The 20652-nt window shown below is 33.0% G+C and overlaps 1 protein-coding gene across 11 annotated transcripts in view; it reads left to right on the top strand.

Annotated features, from left to right (window-relative positions):
- The window catches only part of CDH18 (cadherin 18), a 1131397-nt gene that overhangs the window by 986168 nt on the left and 124577 nt on the right, over positions 1–20652 (top strand). For all 11 annotated transcript variants that reach the window (XM_050795521.1, XM_050795518.1, XM_050795525.1 and 8 more), the window contains one exon: positions 3640–3807. In XM_050795521.1, coding sequence (XP_050651478.1) covers positions 3640–3807 — 168 coding nt within the window. The remainder of the gene's footprint in view (positions 1–3639; positions 3808–20652) is intronic.

The following is a 20652-nucleotide window of genomic DNA, read 5'->3' on the forward strand; positions in this document are numbered from 1 at the left end:
ATAGGCTGTGAATTACTCTTGCATTTAATTAATTCTTTTTATCACAATATTGGTAAGATATAAATGTTTGCCATTTTCCCCTAACTTATTTCAACATTGTTCACAATTTCAGGTAAATTCATTGTACAATCCAGAAACCACACTTATTTGTGTTTACCCGAATGAGTTGAAAATTTGGGTTTATACAAAAACCCATATGTAGATATTTATGCAGTTTTCTTCGTAATCACTGAAACCCGGAAGCAAGTAGATGGCCTTCAGTAAGTGAGTAAATAAAATAAATTGTGATCCATCCAGATAATGGAATATTAGTCAGAGTTAAAAGGAAATGAGCTACCACGCTGTGAAAAGACATAAAGAAACCTTAAATGCATATGACTAAGTAAAAGAAACCAATCTGAAAGGCTAACTGCATGATTCCAATTGCATGATATTTGGAATAGGCAAAACTATGAAGGCAGTAAAAAGATTAGTGGTTGCCAGGGGCTGGGGTAGGGGAGGGATAAATGATAGAGAAGAAACAATTTTTAGAGCAGTAAAACTATTTTGATACTACGAAGTAGTTTAATGTCATCATAGCTGTCAAAACCCATAGAATATAAAACACCAAGTGTAAACCCTATTGTAAAATCTGGACTTTGGATCGTAAAGATGTGTCGATGTAGGTTCATCAATAGTAGCAAATGTACCATTCTGGTATGGAAAGCTGTTAGTGGGGAGGCTGTGCTCATGGAGGAGGTAAAGGGTATATGGGAATTCTTTGTACTTTCTGTTCCATTTTACTGTGAAAGGACCTCAGACTGCTCTAAATAGAGTCTATTTAAAAGGAAAAATAAGACGTTACTGTGTATCAGTTGTACTTTAGGTTATCCCAGAAAATGCATCTGGGCTCCTGGTTAGAAAGTGATCATCTTTTACTGAAATCGTGTTGTTATGGCAATTTGACTATAACACTTTCTGATTATCTATATGTCTCCAGCAGGGGTCATAGTTAAGCACATGCAGTTGGGCCATCTTCAAGAGAGTTGTGATTTGTTTGTTTGTTTGTTTGTTTTTTGTTTTGTTTTGAGATGGAGTCTCTGTCACTCAGGGTGGAGTGTAGTGGTGCAATCTTGGCTCACTGCAACCTCCACCTCCCAAGAAGTTCAAGCAATTCTCTTGCCTCAGCCTCCCGACTAGCTGGGACTACAGGTGCCCACCACCACGCCCGGCTAATTTTTTGTATTTTTAGTAGAGACAGGCTTTCACCATATTAGCCAGGATGGTCTCGATCTCCTGACCTCGTGATCTGCCTACCTCAGCCTCCCAAAGTGCTGGGATTACAGGCCTGAGCCGCCGCGCCCAACCAAGAGTTGTGATTTTAAATTAATCCCGAGACAATCCTTTTAGAGAAGTGTGGGTCCTTTTTGGATATGGTCTTTTCTATTCAGGAGCAAATTTGGCTGGCAAGTTTCTTCCCATTTCATCCTGGAAGTGGTTGTAGATACGTGTCATTCACTTCATAATACTTAGTTTTACCTTTACATATCTATTTTGCAAAACTCACTAATAATTTTATTGTAAACCTTTATCTTTGATAATAATCTCATATTTCTCCCCACCAAAAACAAGTCCCACTTATAATTAATTCTCCTTAGGAAAGACAGCTTTACTTTTTTCAAGTAGTAGAAAACATAAATTTCTTTCATAAAACAATTTCATAAATTATTTGCTTGTTCATTTCTGTATCAATTCAGTTCCTACTAATGTAATTATCACATGATAAAACATTGTTTTTTTAATAAGGGTGCTTGAGGCTTTTTCATATGCATGAGTTAGATGAATCATTTATTATCATATTATTATAATTTCTTTTGATAAGAATAATTTTCATTTCTATTTAGCTTCAGGAAAGTTTTTCTGAATTCCCTCAATTATATGTTCACAATATGTGAAAGTTATGGGGTCTTCTCTTCTGATACCTGAGGCTCTCCTCTCAAAGTCATTATTACATAGCCAATCAATTCAATAAAAAAAGAAAATAGTGATTTACTTTTTTATGTTCAAAATAAGTGAAAAAACAAGTCATTGAATACTCCTTTCTGCTTTTAAAAGGCTATTTTATCATAAATATATGACTCCTTTCTTCTCATAAATGAAAATATTGTCCATAAAAGTATTTGGTAAAGCCTATAGGTAACAGTTATAATCGACAACTTCTTAAGAATTGTACTGTAACTAATCAAGTGTGAGTTTGATTGAAAGTCATTGGTGTGTTTATTAAAGATGACATGATTAAAATATTTTTAATGAAAATATGTTTATGAAAAAATGACTTATATTTAAAGGATCAAATATGTTTATATTTTATAATTATATGCATATATAGATGGACATATAAATATATATGTACACATAAATATACATATATTTATACACATGTTTATAATCTATCTCATGGACATGAGGGCAATATTCTATGTTATGGCATAGTTAATATCCCCTGAGTAAGCATTATCCTCCAGAAAATGTGTTTTTAGCTTTAAAATGTAAGACTCCATTAACAGAGCTATTTAATTGATGTATGTTGAGGTGGATGTTTATGTATGCATAATCACAAATGGTATTTAATAGTTTTAATTTATTTATTCAACCCAAGGGTTCATCATGCAAAAGTGTGTTAAACGTCCCTCTTTGCACTACTGTGATAAAAAATGTGGTTTTTTACGTATGATTTATACAATAAACCTTACCAGTTTCTTTATTTTGCCTAAATACTTAGATCTAGTTCTCCTTAAAGTTGTTTTCTAACAAAAATAGTGAGTTTCTTAGTCTTTGATACATGTTAAGATGCCTCCTACCTACAATCTCTGTTTAAGTGTCCAAACTCCTCAAATGTTTTCCATCATTAAACATTGATAACTCTGCCAGGAAGCTATGTAAATTGTTCTATAAAGAGGAAAATTAGCCTCTGCTTAAATCAATATGACCATCTTAGTTGACACTTCTGAGGAGCTCAAGTTGTAAAATGTTCAGCACACTAGCACTAGGAATAGGGTGTCAGGACTGCCCTTGAGGGACCATGTACATTTTTTGTTGTTTTTTTTTTTTTTTTTTTTTTGAGATGGAGTCTCGCTCTGTCGCCCAGGCTGGAGTGCAGTGGCATGATCTCTGCTCACTGCAACCTCGTCTTCCAGGTTCAAGCTATTCTCCTGCCTCAGACTCCTGAGTAGCTGGGATTACAGGCATATGCCACCACACCCGGATAATTTTTTTTGTATTTTTAGCAGAGACGGGTTCCACCATATAGGCCAGGCTGGTCTCAAATCCCTGACCTTGTGACGCGCCCACCTCGGCCTCCCAAAGTACTGAGATTACAGGCATGAGCCACCATGTCAGGGCCAAGGGACCATCTATTTAAGGAATACAGAGAGATAGGCATCTTAATTTACTTAATAGGATGTTTGAGGCATGGGATAATAAGTAAATTTTTCAAAGAGACAGTATTCATGCATTGGTAAGGTATTGTTTTTCTCAGATGTGTGGCTTTATCCCCAAAATATGCTATTTTAAAAGACATTTCTTAAAATATGTATGTATGTTTGTCGATACCTGTTTATTATATAGCTCATACTGTTTATTAAAACATATCTATTCCAGGAGTTATTAGAACGGCCTTACATAACATGGACAGAGAAGCCAGAGAACATTACTCGGTGGTCATTCAAGCCAAAGACATGGCTGGGCAAGTTGGAGGGCTTTCGGGGTCTACAACAGTCAACATCACCTTAACCGATGTCAATGACAACCCACCGCGCTTTCCTCAAAGTACGTACTTGTTTTCCATGATTTGAATGTATCATTATCTTTTTATGTAAAGATGAAATACTTGAACAATGTTATGTTACTGTTTCTTTAAGTAGAATTGTTCTGTTTTTGTGCTATATGGCCACCGTTCTTCATGTAAGACTCATGAAAAACACTCCAGCTATTGTCTTCTGAACCTAGGAAATAACTGGGAACATGTTCAGAGTGGGAGTTTCACTTGGCATCAAGTTAAGTATTAAAAATGATGTGGTGTTACTAAAAACTGGCACCTTGCCTTTGCTGCCGTAGCTGTGTATTCTTAAAGTATTCATGGGGATGTTGAAAATGTATTTTAATGTGGACATTCTTCTCATGCAACCTTATTCCACATATACTTTCTGTGACTGAAATAAAAAAAAAAAACCTCTTCATGTTATGAATGAACGCTCAATTAAGACGCATGCATGCAAGCACACACATGCACACACACACATGTGCACACACACACACACGCATTATCCAAAAGCAAGTTGCAGCTAATATGATAAGATGGGGTCTCAGAGTAAAATATAAGACTTGAAAACAGAAAGCATAATTCAGTACGCAATTTGGGGAGAGAGGAGAGATATGAATCCTGTAGGTTTGGAGGGAGATCGTATTTATGACATGTTCCAAATGTAAAGGATATAATTATAATATATTTGAGTATTTTAAAAGTGGAAGATACTATAGATAACATTTTATACGGCAGTCACTAATAATCAGAAATATCCTACAGAGGACTTGTCTCTTACGTTCATCTTACAAATGATGTTTAAAAACTGTCATAAATTAGATGCTTTGATATGTCATAAAGGCTCTTCTCAAGTCAGCGTGAAACACCTTTCTCAGCTTTATCTCTTGTCTCTTAATAGCATTTGCAGTACACCTCAGGCCTAGACACAGTGGAATACTGCCTCCTCCTAAAATATAACACTTTGTACATCCTTACTTCAACTAAAGCTTTTCTTTATTCACAGCCCTTTGTGAAAATCCCTGTTACAAGCTTCTCTGAAATTCATGTTGCAGAATGAGAAGATACTCACTCCTTTTTCCCTCTTGCACAGCACTGCTGCATGCTTGTTCATGTTAGACTAATTTCTGCAGGTACATAGATCCCCTTCCACTTATGAGATCCTATGATAGGAAGACATCGAATTGTTTTTGTAAACTTAGGTGTTCAGCCCAGTGAGTGCCCAGCATTGGATAATTGATTCTTAATGAGTTAATTAGTTGAATTTAAATACTCTGTCAAACTACCATTATTAAAAGATCATTATTAAATACATGCAAATCATAGTCACAGTTAAGTAAAAAATCATTTTAAAATATTGATGCCAGAGATAAGATAATGTTACTTGGTGCGTTCAAGTGGCCTTTGCTCTATGAAAAAAGTATAGATCACAGATAAGTCCATATTTTATTGAGCCATAAAATATAATTAAATTTTAAAACATTTTACAGATTAGCATGAATCTTCGTATCAATGTTATCACTTAGTTCAAACAATATGCATTACACATATATCACCATGAGGTAAATGTTATTACTTCATAGATTGGTACAATTGAAGTTGAAGATTAAAAAAAGATAATAAGTGATAATGCAGACTCGGAAGAATATAAATTTTATTTTAATTTAGGATACCAACTTGCCTATCTTTTTTTCAAATAGATTCTACCGCCACTATTTTTAAGATGTACATTCATATTATAGCCTTAATAGACAGAAAACTCAGGTTGTACATCATAGGGTTCAGTAAATGCTGGTTTGTAGTACACATAGCATCTCCCACTCTCTCTATTTCTCCATCTCTTCCTAAAATAATTATTAAATTTACAGGTTTGTTAAGACTAATTTTAGAGGTTTACAGAACATTTTAATTGTGATGGATATAAGGAATATTATTCATATAGATGAATATAGATATATAATAGACATTTATTCCTAATTTTATTGTTTTGATCAATAATATTGTTATTGTTGAAACATCAGTGTACAATGAAAATAATCACTTTACCTGACAGACAGAATAAGTGTATACTCTCTGAGTTAACTCATTGTGTCTAATGAGTTCTATCTTTCTTCAGTCAGTAACATTCCGGTAGAACGATTGACAGATATAAATCCTGCTGCATTTCAAGGTGTTCTTAGAGTTTTGAAAAGGAGGCACTACACATTCAGAAGCTTACACTTTGGGTTTCTTAAAAGATACTTTATCTTGCACTCCTTTTGAACAAAACAATGCTGCTTTTGCAAAAGTTTGGTGTCACCATAACAAAAGTAGCTTGTAGTGAAGTGCTCTTTAATTTATCCATAAATTGCAACTTATTAAATAAACAGCTATGTACCTAGTGGGGAAGTATTGTAAACTGCTTGGAGAAAAGAAATGATTTAAGGACATGTATTCACAAAATACCATGACATGCGCAAGTCTATACACAGTTCAAATTCTATAAAACTTATATCCTGTCATCAAATGGAACCAGTAGTTGAATTGTGTCTCTTAATGTGAGGTTTTTACAGTTGCCCTTTCTACTTCTTTCTCTCATCACCTGTCTGAAACAGTTATACTTCTTACAATTGACTCTTGTATAAACATCCCCCACTACAAATTTTGCAAAAAATATTCTCTCAAAGTGTTTTTTCCTCCATGGTTAATCTACCGTGCTTGAGAAAGTGACTAGGGTAGTTATATTGCATGGTAATTCGTTATCACTTTATCTTGAAGTAGATAGGCTTTGAGTAAGTGTTTGAGAGGTAGTAAATTAGAGCTAATAATTTGCTTTACAATGTCTCTACTCTAGAGAGTTACAAACTCAGTAGCTTAGGATACAAGTGAGATAAATGGCTTGAAGGAAACAGGTTGCTTGTCAGTATCAGGAATGCGAAAAAGGAATATAGAGACTGGATAATGCATGCCCAACTGCAAGGGTAGCTACTATTTGATTCAAATTCATGCTAACCTTTGGGCTATATGGTGTTGGAAAAGGAGCCACTGAAACAAAACAAAACAAAATAAAAAGACTCATAGTGAAAGAAAACAAATCAGCCCATCTATGGCTTGAAATTCTACTCAAAGTACACAAATGATGTGCACTTCTCCTTCTAGAGAAAATCATCTATCTAAAGATATAAACTTCCCTAGTGTTAGTTCTTTTATTAAAGATCATCTGTCTTATTCTGCCATTTCCTATTCTGGATTTTAAAAACTGTATTCTGGGTTATGGTTGTTGCATAACTTATTCTTGGATAGATAAAAAGTCACAGACATTTACTATTCTGCACAAACCATATGCATGTAAAATTCAATACTTTACATGAAAGTTTACAAAACAAACCTTCTATATCCTAAATGGAAGGAATTATATTGTTATATTGAGGATCGCTCTTGTAAGGTGAATAATCTAGTAACAGAAAGAAGCATAACACATGCCAAATAATCACAATGAATCGACCTTTAGGGCTTGATCCTCCAATACTACATTGCACCAACTGCAGCCACAAGTGAGCTTCAGTTTTTGGAAACTTGCTATCATTATGTTAGATTAATCTAACATAACTTTCTCCAGAACTAAAATGATAGCAAATTGCCAAGAACGTAAATTCACTTGTGACCGCAGTTGGTTTAGTGCCATGTAATACTGGAGGATCCAGCTCTAAAAGTTCAATAGATGGCAGTATTTCCCATAAAGTTAGTAAACATCACAATTGTTTAACTGGTTTGGACAATGTCTAATGTTAATGAAAAAGAAAATATTGCTGAAGATGTTGGCATTGATGTGATATTTTTAGGGGAGAGCTGTTGTTTTTTTTTATTTTCATTGTTATGAGAACACATATGAATTTATATAGTATTTGCATCATTAAAATTGTGTTTGAAACAAATTAAAAGAGAAAAAATGTTTCACCCTTGACTCATCAAAATGCGCAGGATTTTTTTTTTTTTTTTTAATTATCAAAGAATTGGGGTCTTTCTAGTGTCTTTTGAAAATGATATCTGGGTCATTTTATTATGGTTGCAGGCATATCTTTTGAAACATTTTGAGCATTTCTTTAAAATGCCAGTATATATTTGATTTTGATAACTGTTCCTAATCACTTTAAAATAAGGTAAATTTTGCAGCTGCTTGGTTAATGTTCTATATATGTAAATTTCATTCCAGTTTATTCCTTGTACCATTCCGATTTTCTATATCCTTATGGAATATTTGCTTGTCTGTTATTGAGAGAGATGTTAAAGGCTTCCAAGATGATAGTGGAAGTTTCTATTTCTCTTTTTTTCCTCTAATTTTTCTTAGATGCAATTTGAAACCATGCTACTGGATGCACACAAATTGAAGGCTTTGATATCTTTCTCTTGATTAAAATTGTTTTATTGTGAAATGTACCTCTATAGTTCTAATAATGCTGTATACCTTAAAGTCTAATTTGTCTCCTATAGCTATTCCAGAGTTCTCTTTTTTTTCCTTCATATCTTTTTGGTTATGGTTTGCAGGTTATAATGCTTTCCATAATTTTACTTTCAAACTTTATTGTTCTTAATTTTTTATTCTTAATTTATACATGTTTCTTGTGACCAATTAGCTAATATTTTTGTTGTTTAGTTTAAAATGACATTATATTTCTCTTGCTTTTGTTGATTTACTATACTTATAATTACCTTAATTACTGACATAGTTTCATTTAGGTATATCATTTGCTATTTGTCTAATCTTTTCTTCTCTTTTTTCCCTTCTCTCACATTCTTTGAATTATTTAATTTCATTAATTTTGTCCTCCATTCACTTTTTTAAAATTTTACATTTTTACACTTTTTTCTATTTAAAAAACAATATAGATATTATTTATTTCACTCTACCTTAAATTATTTCATTGCTTGAAAATAGAACAACTTTAAAACTGTTTAATGTCATTAACCCTTTGTTGCTTTTTTTTCTATTTTTGTCATCTTATATATTCAGTCCTATATGAAATTGTCATTATTGCTGTTGTGTTATATAGCAAATAATTATTTTTTAAGTCAAGAATAATTTACCCCTCCTGGTACTATTTATTTCTCTTTGAATTTCTGTGTTTCATTCTAGAATTATTGTCTTCTAAAGGGAATTATAAATTTCCTAAAAATACTACGTTTTCCCATTTTTAGTGATGGACAACTGGCAATGAGTTTTCTCAGCTTTTCTATATAAATTTACAATTTTGCCTTTATTTGTAGAGAGCATTTCCAATCAGAGTAGAATTTTAGTTTGAAGGATTTTCTTTGTTTCAATAATTATTAACATAATTTGCTGTTTACCATCTTGTTCATTGAAAAAAGCAACTGTAGAATTACTTTACTGTACATTAGTTTATTGTAGTTTAATGCATCTTTCTTCTCTTAAGATATTCTTTGTTGTATTTTGTTTTCAAAAGTTTAACCTACAATGTACCTAGGTATTTACTTTTTAAAAATCTGACTTATTGTTGTAAAGATTTTTTAAGCTATCTTTTGTTAGTTTTGAGAAACTGTTGGTCAGAATTTTTGCAAGTATTTCTTCAACCTCATTTTCTCACTTCTCTTCTACTAGTTCTACAAAGCATGTCAGCTAGGTATTTCAATTATATAACATTCATCTATTACTGTCTTTGCTGTATAATAATTATTATTCTACAGTTTTTTACAGTCTTCTTTAACCTGGATATTTTATATTAACCTTTTGTTCTAGTACGCCAATCCTTTCTTCTGCTTTTTGGTCAGCAATTAAACCCATCTATTAAATCTATTAAGTATATACGTCAGCATTGACATTTTTGTTCTAAAATTTTTATTGGGTTTAATAGATACAGATTATTAGTATCTGTTGAAATCCCCCACCTTTTTCTTTACTTAAACATATTAACCATACTTATTTCAAAACTTTTTTGTAGAATTCTAATATCATAATCATGCCTGGGTCTTTTTTTAAAAATTTTTTTCTTTCTTAGCTTTAGCCAATGCTCATTTTTAATCATGCCTTTGAATTACTGATTGAACATTGCATAAAGGAGTTGCAGAGGTTCATGATTATGCAATCTTTCAAAGAGGAGCGAGTTATTTCTTGCAGACATATAGAGTGTGGATTACTTAAATCAGTTGGATTCTGTTAGCAGTAGCTTATTTTATTTCTCCCCTTACTTCCGAGAAGTAGCTCTTATTCCTGAAATCTGGATCTTTCTTCATTTACTCTCCACTGGTCTCAAGTGTTTACCAATTTCTGACTCCCCAGTACCTCATGGCTGCTGAAATCTCTGCCTAGCGCCTGTGCCTTCCAGATATACTTTCTCTTGGTTTCTCAGCGCCTCTACACATGTCAAAGTAGTGGGTATGTCTACAATTACCACAAGAAAAATTGCATGTTTTTTTCCTCACTTACCTGAGGTTTCTTCTTCTCTGTGCTTTTGTCCTCAATTTCTCAGCCCCTGTGCCAGCTCTGAACTCCAACCCTCCTCCAAAAGCTCCACAATTTCTGCTTGGACTCTTTCCTCTAGCACTACATATTTTAAAACGCCCTCAGTGTATTTGCATATAAAATTTGTTTTGTTATGGTTTCTTTCTCTCAAGAATCATACTTCATCCAGAGTTCCCTACATTAATTGCTCTTCAATGCCTTAAAACAGTCATTTTCTGTATACTGTGCAGCTTTTATAGTTGTTTTATATGGCGGAGTTAGATATACCACTCCATCATATCCAGATTTGAAAGATCATTCCACTTAAGTTTAAATGGAAGGATTATGGAAGATAATTAGATGTATTCTGCATCAATTTGATATTCTATTTGGCTAGATTGAAAGGATGAACTCTAAAATAAAGCTGAAATTATTAAATTAACTTTAAATGAGTAATATTATTATTTTATTTTCATTTAGACTTCATAAAAACACAATATTTTTATCTTACATCATGGTATTTAGTTTATAAAGGCAATTGAGAATTAATTTATTTTATATTATTATATTAAATAAGACACATACACCTGTAGATCATATTCTTTCTGACAAAGTAATTGCTATAGATAAATAATAGTATTACATTCTGATTTTAAAGTTGAATATTTTGAAATTATAAGGAGTTGTCTGTTTAGAAATGTACTAGTCATGACATTTCAATGGTATTATGGTTTGTTTTTAATCTATGTAGTTGTGTACCATAACAAAGTTACAGAATAATTCCTTTTCCTTTACGTAATATTTTGTTTAGGTAGAAATCAAATCATTTCTTGGAAATGATTTGATTCTTATAGTTAGGCATTACCAATCAATTTGTATACCTTCAAAGAATGCTTAAAAAGTGTACTGTTTCAATTAAAATTTCTAACAGTCTTTCTTCAAGCATTTATGTGTTATTTATGATTAAGAATTAGAGAAAACAAAGTGTTCCACTATAGTATTACTTGGAAGAAAAAAAAAAAAACATTCTGTAGAATAATCAGCTTTCCTATAGTGCATGTTGACACATAGAAACAGAATGTATTGGGTTAAACAATTTTAAAGATGTTTCTGAGAACAGTAAAGATTCTGATAAAGGAAAATTGACCTTTTTATGTATGGCATTCAAATGGCAGTAGTATGTAAATGTACTTGATTTATGTTTTAAAAAACATTGCACGTAGAGCCAACCACAATGCTTAATAATCAATATTCAACATACGTCTCTTAAATGCAGGAAAATCTCAGAATACTTTGTGTGTGTGTGTGTGTGTGTGTGTTTTAATTTGAAATTAGCATTCTCAGCATAAACTATATTTGCATAAACATTTAAAGTGGAGATTATAAAAACTCTCTGATTAATTTTATCAGGAAAGACAGGCAAACTGTAAGTCAGACATCATAGTTTCTAACCACTCATGTCAGTCAGTTTTCCCCGAGAAGCATCTCACTTTCTCAAGTAAATACTATAAAATAGTAAATAGTTCCAACAAATGTAATGATTAAATTTATTACAGTGTTTGTAGTATAGGGCCTTGGGGTAATCATAGGGAATGACTTATTCAAGTAACTGACAAAATTACTGTAGTAAAGACACAAGGTCTTTTAAAAAGCAACTAGAATCAATGCTGTTCTGGAGGAAAAAAAAGTATATTAAAAGAGACAAGCCTCAGTGAGACAAATGCCTTTTTATTATTCCCATCATATCTTCCTTCCTTAAATGTACTTTACATAATCATTAGTATTTTATGATGCAGTCTAAGAAATTATGTGAAAGGATCACATATGGCATACAAAATTATGGTGCATCCAGATACAAAGCTATTACACAGTGAGATCGGTATTCCTAAATTGTGTAAAATTACGTAGTCTTAAAACCAGAATAAATTATTCTAGCACTACTTGAAGAAATTAAAAAGGAAAAAAAAACTTCTAATGAGTTAGAATATAATTTATAAATTATTCACATATATTTGAAATACAAAAAAGATTGTATTGATATAATGTAAACAATTCGGTGCCTAAAGTTGAAAAATGCACATTGCTCTACCTCATAGCTCAGAAAATCTAAGCCTCACACACTGAAAATCCAAGGAAAACTAGCATTTTGAAGGTAATTATATATTTTTGTAGTAATATCATATTCTACTTTTTTATGATTTTGGTCAGATTTTCATCATAAATTCCCAGCATTTGTTGTATCTCTTCTTCATTTTTCTCATTCTGAAGAACAGCTGAATTACTAATTATTCTCATTTTGATTTTATTTTTTGTAGTTAAAAAATATATACAATAATATTTAGCCTTTTAACAATTCTAATGTGTGCATTTAAGTAACACTATGTATATTCATATTGTTGTGCAACCAACAGTACTACTCATCTACAGAACTCTTTTCGTCTTGCAAAAGTAAAACTTTGTACCCAGTTGTTTAATGGGTACTTTCCCATTTTCCCTTTCCTGAGTCTCTGGTTATTCAGCTTTCTGTCTCTACAAATTTTACTGTTCTAGGTACTTTATATAAGTGAAATCATGCAATATTTGTCTCTCTGTGCCTGGCTAACTTCAGTAAACATAACGTTTCAAGGTTCATCCAGGCTGTAAGATGTATCAAATTTTAATTTCTTTTGTAATGATAATTAATATTTTATTTTATGTGTATATTCCTTTTTATCAGTTCCTCTGTTGCTGCATGTTTGGAGTGATTCTACCTTTTGACTGTCATGGGTAAGGTGGCTGTGAATATGGGTGTACAAATATCTCTTTAACACCCCACTTTCAATGCTTTTAAGTATATATCCAGAAGTGGAATTGCTAGATCATATGGTAATTTTATGTTTATTTATTTATTTATTTATTTTTGAGATGGAGTTACACTCTTCTTCACCAGGCTGGAGTGCAATGGTGCAATCTCGGCTCACTACATCCTCTGCCTCCTGGATTCAAGGGATTGTTCTGCCTCAGCCCCCTGATTAACTGGGATTACAGGTGCCCACCACCATGCCCAGCTAATTTTTTGTATTTTTAGTAGAGACAGGGTTTTACCATGTTGGCCAGGCTGATCTTGAACTCCTGACTGCAGATGATCCACCTGCCTCGGCCTCCCAAAGTGCTAGGATTATAGGCATGAGCCACCATGCCCTGCCATGTTTAATTTTTTAGAGGCCTCCATACTGTTCTCCATAATGGCTGTACCATTTCACTGCTCCACTAGCAGAGCACAAGAGTTCTAATTTCTCCACATCCTCACCAACACTAGTCATTGTCTTCTTTTTTTTTAATTTTAATTTTTTTATCTTCTTTGGAGAGATGTCTATTCCAGTTCTTTGCCCATTTAAAAGATTGGAGTGTATGTGTGTGTGTGTGTTTTGCAGTGTTGACTTGTAATAGTCTGCATTTATTCATGTCTTTAATTTCTTTCCACAATATTTTGTCATTGTCAGTGCACACGTTGTTAGATTTATTCCTAAATATTTTATCATTTTTATGCTGTTATAAATGAAATTGCTTTATTTTCTTTTGCAATTATTCATTGTCATGTAACTTTGCTGAATTATTTTATTAGTTCTAAAAGTTTGTGTGTGTGTGTATGTGGGTGTGTGTGTGTATTTGTGTAATCCCTACGGCTTTCTAAGTGTAAGATCATGTTATCTGTGAACAGAGATAATTGTATTACTTCCTTCCCTATTCAGATGCTTTTAATTTCTTTTTCTTGCCTTATTACTCTGGCTAGGATTTCCAGTATTATGTTGAATAAAAGTTCAAAAGTAGGCATCCTCTTTTGTTCCTGATCTTACAGTAAATGCATTTAATCTTTCACCATTTTAATATTAGTTGTGGGATTTTAACATATGGCTTTTATTATGTTGAAGAAGTTTCTTTTATTTATAGCTCTATTTTATGTTTTTTTAATCATAAAATGGAATTGAATTTTGTCAATTGCTTTTTCTGTAGAATTGACATGACCTTGTGATTTGTTTTTCTTTATTCTGTTAATGGAAATGAAAATTAATTGATTTTCCTATGTTGAACTAAGCTTTCATTCCAGGAAAAAGAAATCCCAATTGCTCATGGTGTACATTCCTTTGATATTATGCTGAAATCAGTTTACTAGTATTTCATTAATAATTTTTGCATTACTATTCATAAGGAATATTGGTTTTTAATTTTCTATTCTTTCAGTGTCTTTGTCTATTTTTGGTTTCAGGAGAATACTGGTCTTATAAAATAAATTAGGTAATTTTCCTTATTTTTTTTACTTTTTGCATGATTTTGAGAATTAGTGTTAATTCTTCTTTAAATGGTTAGTAGAATTAAAACAGTACACCCATCTGTTGCAGGGCTTTTCTTTCTTGGGAAGTTTTTGGTTGCTTATTGACTCTCCTTATTAGTAGTATGTTTAATTATTTTAGTGATAAAACAACAAATTGCCTTTTTTCTATTTTGTCTTTTCCAATTTTTCATTAATAGTCACATATTAGTGTGTAGTTATAAATAACCCTTTTTTATAAATACAAATTTGGCATGTTATTTGCAAATTTTAGTAATTCTGTGAAGTTGGACAACCAGATTCTAAAATTATATTACCATTACTGTTTCTATTTGGCTTAAATAGCTAGAGTTTACTACAGATAACACATCTGTTCATTGTGGAATGTCCTTTGATACAGCCAACTTGAGTAATTTTTAATACTAAACATAATTATTTATCAGTTGTAAGTTTCATGGACATAAACAATTTTAGAGAAGTGAGGAGAGAAGTTAATTTTGATGTCAAATTGATATTTTAAAAATATAATTATCATTTAGTTTTTTCGTTTCTTGTTTTTTATTTGTTTTGTTTTCAATATAGTTTATATTAGCAAAAAGGGAGTGTTATAAGAAGTTTAACCTTCATATTTGGTTCATTTAGTTTCCTATGTCCTTCTTTTGTTGCAAACTTTAAACAATTTATTCTTTCATTGGCCTACATTTTAAATATTCTAAATAGTTTCAATTTACTTCTTTTTAAAAAGACACAAGACTGTAGATGCCCAGCATAAAGTTGGAGGTGACCATCATTTGAATATTTTAACAGAAACTCAGGATATGGTAGATGTGACTATTCATTTGGAAGCCATAAGTTTATATGTTGATGTTGAAACCACAGGAACAAATGTACCTTTCTGGAGTGTGTGTATAAGGAATAGAAATGAGGTACCAAGTTACGGACAATACTCTCTTTTAAGAAAAAAGTGAAAGATAAGTCTGTAATGAAACTGAGATGTTAGCAAAGTAGTGATACAACCAGGTAAGGGCTGTGTTCTAAAATTCTAGAGAGGGCCTTTTTTATAGCTGTAGCCTAAGTAAATTCTCCTGCATGTGCACATGGAGATATGTAAAGTAAAATTCATTTGACTGTTTCTAAATTAGAAAAACATAAGATTAGATAACTGGTAGCATATTATTAAAACAAATACTACATTCTGATTAATGAACTAGAACTATATACAACATCTTATTTACAACTCAAATTATGATTTTGAATAAAAAATACAAAAAAAGATGAATATTAACTTAAAATCTAAATAACTATACTATTTGAATATATGTTTGTAGAAATACATTACATTAATTTTTTTTTGGGTGGCGGACAGAGTCTCACTCTGTCGCCCAGGCTGGAGTGCAGTGGCCAGATCTCAGCTCACTGCAAGCTCTGCCTCCCAGGTTTACGCCATTCTCCTGCCTCAGCCTCCCGAGTAGCTGGGACTACAGGCGCCCGCCACTTTTAAGATAAGTAAGGGGATGATCATGGTTCCGGGAGGATGAGCTGAGAATTTGTTTATAGCAAATGGCTGCCTTAGAAGCATCACCTATGCCTTCAATAATGTTACCTTATAAAATGAGACCTGAAATAAATACACCAGAACATTAAGATTTAATAGCACACATGTGTGTTTCATGACATTTTTCATTTTTTTTCTGTTAGAAATATATCAAAGTATAAAGTCATAGAAAGAGAAATAATCAGCAATAGGGGTGTAATAGAATCATGTTTTGTTTGTTTATTTTGTTTTTTAATTTTCCTCAACATAACTCACAGTGCCCCAGGATGACAAGAACAAAAAAAGAATCTATTTGAATTAGCAAATCACCTGCAACTACTGCAAAGGTGTGTATAGTTTATCTATGCCTATGTTGCAAAGCATTCCAATTTGGCAGATTAAAACAACTAACATTTATTATTTCACAATTTCTTTAGGTCAGGAATCTAGCTATGGTTTAGATGAGTGCCTTTGGTTCATGCTTATGAGATTCCAGTGTAGAAGTCAGCAGGGGCTGAGGTCTTGCCCAAAGGCTTACCTCAGTGGAAGTGGAGCTGGTTTCTGCTTCCAGCTTACTCACATGGCTTTTGGCAGGCATCAGTCACTTGCTCTATGGGCTTCAGGAAAACGTGACAGATAGCTTGCCCCAGAGAGTGATACAAGAGGGAGTGAGAAAGTGTTCCCGTGATAGAAGCCACAGTCCTTTTGTAATTTAGTGTTGTAAGAGACATCCTATTACTTTTGCTGAACTCATTCCATCATAAGTGAGCCACTATATATAGCCAACACTGTCAGTGATACAAGAGGGAGTGAGAAAGTGTTCCTGTGATAGAAACCACAGTCGTTTTGTAACCTAGTCTTGTAAGAGATATCTGATTACTTTTGCTGAACTCACTTCATCATAAGTGAGCCACTATATCTAGCCAACATTCAAGAGGAAATGATTACTCAAGGACATGAACAGCAGGAGGCATAAAAAAATAGGGCCATCTTGAAGGCTGCCTACTAAAAGTTGACTCATAATGAACAAATTATAATTATCAACTTAATGGAGAGTGTGCAAAATATTAATCTGAATGTACTTCATTTTGTTTAATGGGACATAGTGAATGGGGAAGTTACTATTCTTGCAATTCTTAAAATGTATCAAGAATTATCAGGGTTTTTTTCCCCATAAACATAATCTTCCTGTACCAGGAATCTGATTCATATTTTAAGACTCAGCCTAAATGTTTTCTGGGCCATGAGTTTTTTGTGAACCATTTGAACAGTTTTTTTTTTTTTGCAATCTGCTTTGTAAAAACAACCTTCTTTATAATGCTATCATCATAGTAATTCTATAATGTATTTATTCATCTCTGTTAACTAAGACATCTCTGGTTTTCTAGTGTTACCATCCCGGTATTAACTACTTGACAGGTTTTTGAAGGTTAATGTAATTGTGGGTAATTCTGATTTAGTTGGACCTTGGAGACCACAACATCCAAAAAAATTGACTCCTAGTCTCTGTCTCAAAATGTTTTAGAGAATTTGTACTAATATTTTGTAATATTTCTATACATTTTGTTGAACAAAACAGTGTCCCATTATAGATGTGACTTTTCAGGAACATCATGATATTTTCAAGGCCAGTGCAAATCACATGGCTTCTCTTTGATGCTGATTTTATGCCCTTAGATTTGACCTTTCAACATGAATTTTGGAAACATGACCATTGGCAAAAGCCTTTTCTTAGTATTTCATAGCTGTGCCACCAAAGATAGATGAAAGTTATTTTCTAGTTCCAGTTCAACATTTTTGAGACATATGCTCTTTTTGGAGATGTTTGAAACAGCTGCCTACCCTTCACCAATCAACTGTGAGAAGGAAGAAGGGATCCTATAAACGCTTGAGTCTCATGCTTTTCCATGTCAATTCACAGAATCAAGGAAGATAGATCTTTTAGTAATGGTAGATCTTGATAAAACCATATGGTTAAGGTCAAGGGATCATTTGTCTAAAAGAAGAGGGTGCTTTACACAGGACAAGATATGTTGGTTGAACATACTTTATTTGGACATTTAGTTTAATTAAACTAAAAGCTAATGTTTTCCTCACTTTGCTGTGAGTTTATGTCAGGTGTATTCTCCAATGCTTATGAAAGAGAGCTGAGAAAAACATTTCTTGAATATTGAGTAAACACAAACACATACGTGAACACATGTGTCAACCCTTAGTATCTATACATATACATTTAAAATTACACATTTTTGTCTTTAGAAGTTTATCAATTTTTTTCTTTTTTGAGACAGAGTCTCACTCTGTCACCCAGGCTGGAGTGCAGTGGCACAATCTTGGCTCACTGCAACCTCTGCCTCCCAGTTGCAAGCGATTCTCCTGCCTCAGTCTCCCAAGTAGCTGGAATTACAGGCACATACCACCACACCCAGCTAATTTTGTATTTTTAGTAGAGATGGGGTTTTACCATGTTGGTCAGGCTGGTCTCGAACTGGTATCGAGCCACTGCACCCGGTTCAAATAAATATTTTAAACCATGAACACTGAATGTCTTTCAATTTGTTTGTTTTTTTATATTTTTCATCCATATTTTCTAGTTTACAGTGTGTAAGTCCTTCACTTCCTTTTGTCTTTTTACATTTTTCATCCATGTTTTATAGTTTTCAGTGCATGAGACTTTCACTTCCTTAGTTTATTTACACAGTTGAATTCATTTCAATGCTATTATAAATGGGATTGTTTTTCTATTTTTTTCAAAAAATTTTTATTAGTATGTGTAAATGCAACTAATTTTTATGTTGATTTTATGTCTGCAACATTACTGATTTTTTTTATTAGTTATAACAATTTTTGTTTTTTGTGGACCCTGTATTTTTTATATATGTAATATTATATTATCTACAAACAAGGACAGTTTTACTTATTTCACTCTGATTTAGTTCCCTTTTATTTTATTTACATGCTTAATTGCTCTGGCTATGTCTTTCAGTACTATTTTGAAAATAAGTGGTAAGAGTGGGCATCCTTGCTTTGTTCCTGATCTTAATGGAAAAGCACTAAGTTTTTCTGTGTGTAATGTTATCTGTGGCACTCTCATAAAATGTCTACACTATATTTTAACTCTACAAGTACAGTAAAATCCCTATCAAAATCCAAATGACATTTTTTACAGAGATAGCAAAGAACAATTCTAAAATATATGTGGAAAGAAAAAGGCTCTGAAGAATCAAAACAATGTTGAAAAAGAAGAACAAAGCCGGAGGCATCACACTTGCTGATTTCAAAATATTTTAAAATGCTGCAGTAATTAAAATAGTATGGTAATGGCATGCAGACAGATATGTAGACCCGTGGAACAGAGTAGAGTCTCTAAATAAATCATCTTAGTGGTAAATCATAGGTAGTAAAATCATCTTCAACAAGGTTGCTAAGAATACACAATAGGAAAAGGATAGTCTCTTTAAAAACGGGTCGGGCAAGGTGGCTCACGCCTGTAATCTGAGCACTTTGGAAGGCAGAGGCAGGCAGATCACAAGGTCAGGGGTTCGAGACCAGACCGGTCAACATAGTGAAACCCTGTCTCTACTAAAAATACAAAAAATTAGCCATGTATGGTGGTGTGCGCCTGTAATCACAGCTACTCGGGAGGTTGAAGCAGGAGAATCGTGTGAACCCAGCGGCGGAGGTTGCAGTGAGCCGAGATGTGCCATTGCACTCCAGCCAGTACGAGACCCCATCTCAAAAAACAAAATGAAACAAACAAACAAAAAACAATGGAGTGAAAACTCAATATCTATATACAGAAGAATGAAAATGGCTTCTTTTTGTACATCATACGCAAACACCAATTCAAACTGGATTAACAAGTTAAACATAAAATCTGAAACTGCACAACTCTTAAAAGAAAAAAATAGGGGTAAAGCCTTATGACATTAGTCTTGATAATATTTAATCTGATATGACCCGCAAATCGCAGGCAATAATAACAAAAATAGACAAATGGGACTATATCAAGTTATAAATTTTTAACGCAGCAAAGGAAACCATCTACAGAGTGAAAAGCAGCCTATGGAGTGGGATAAAATATTTGCAAGCCATGTCTGCTAAAAGGCTGATTTCCAAAATAAAACTCCTACAACTCAATAATGAAAAGAAAGAAGGAGAAGAAGAAGGAAAAGGAGAAGGAGGAGGAAGAAGGAGAGGGGAAATGGGTAAAGGAGAAGGGGAGGGAGAGATGGAGGTGAGAGAGAAAGAGAGGAGGAGAGAGAGAAAGGGAAGAAGAAGGAAGGAAAAAAAACATCAATAACCTGATTAAAAAATGGGCCTAAGACTGAGTAGCTGTTTCTCTAAAGAACACATTCAAATGGACAATAGGTATGTATAAAGATTCTCAATGTCACCAGTCATCATGGAAATGCAAATCAAAACTACAGTATGATAACACCTCATACGTGTCAGGATGGATATTTATGAAAAAAAGCCAATGACAGAAAAGTATTGTTGAGGATGTGAAGACCTTTGAAACCTTGCACACTGTTGGTAGAAATGTGAACTTGCGTAGCATCTACAGAATATAG

The sequence above is a fragment of the Macaca thibetana genome, chromosome 6 (assembly GCF_024542745.1).
Source record: "Macaca thibetana thibetana isolate TM-01 chromosome 6, ASM2454274v1, whole genome shotgun sequence".
Classification (NCBI taxonomy): Eukaryota; Metazoa; Chordata; class Mammalia; order Primates; family Cercopithecidae; genus Macaca; species Macaca thibetana.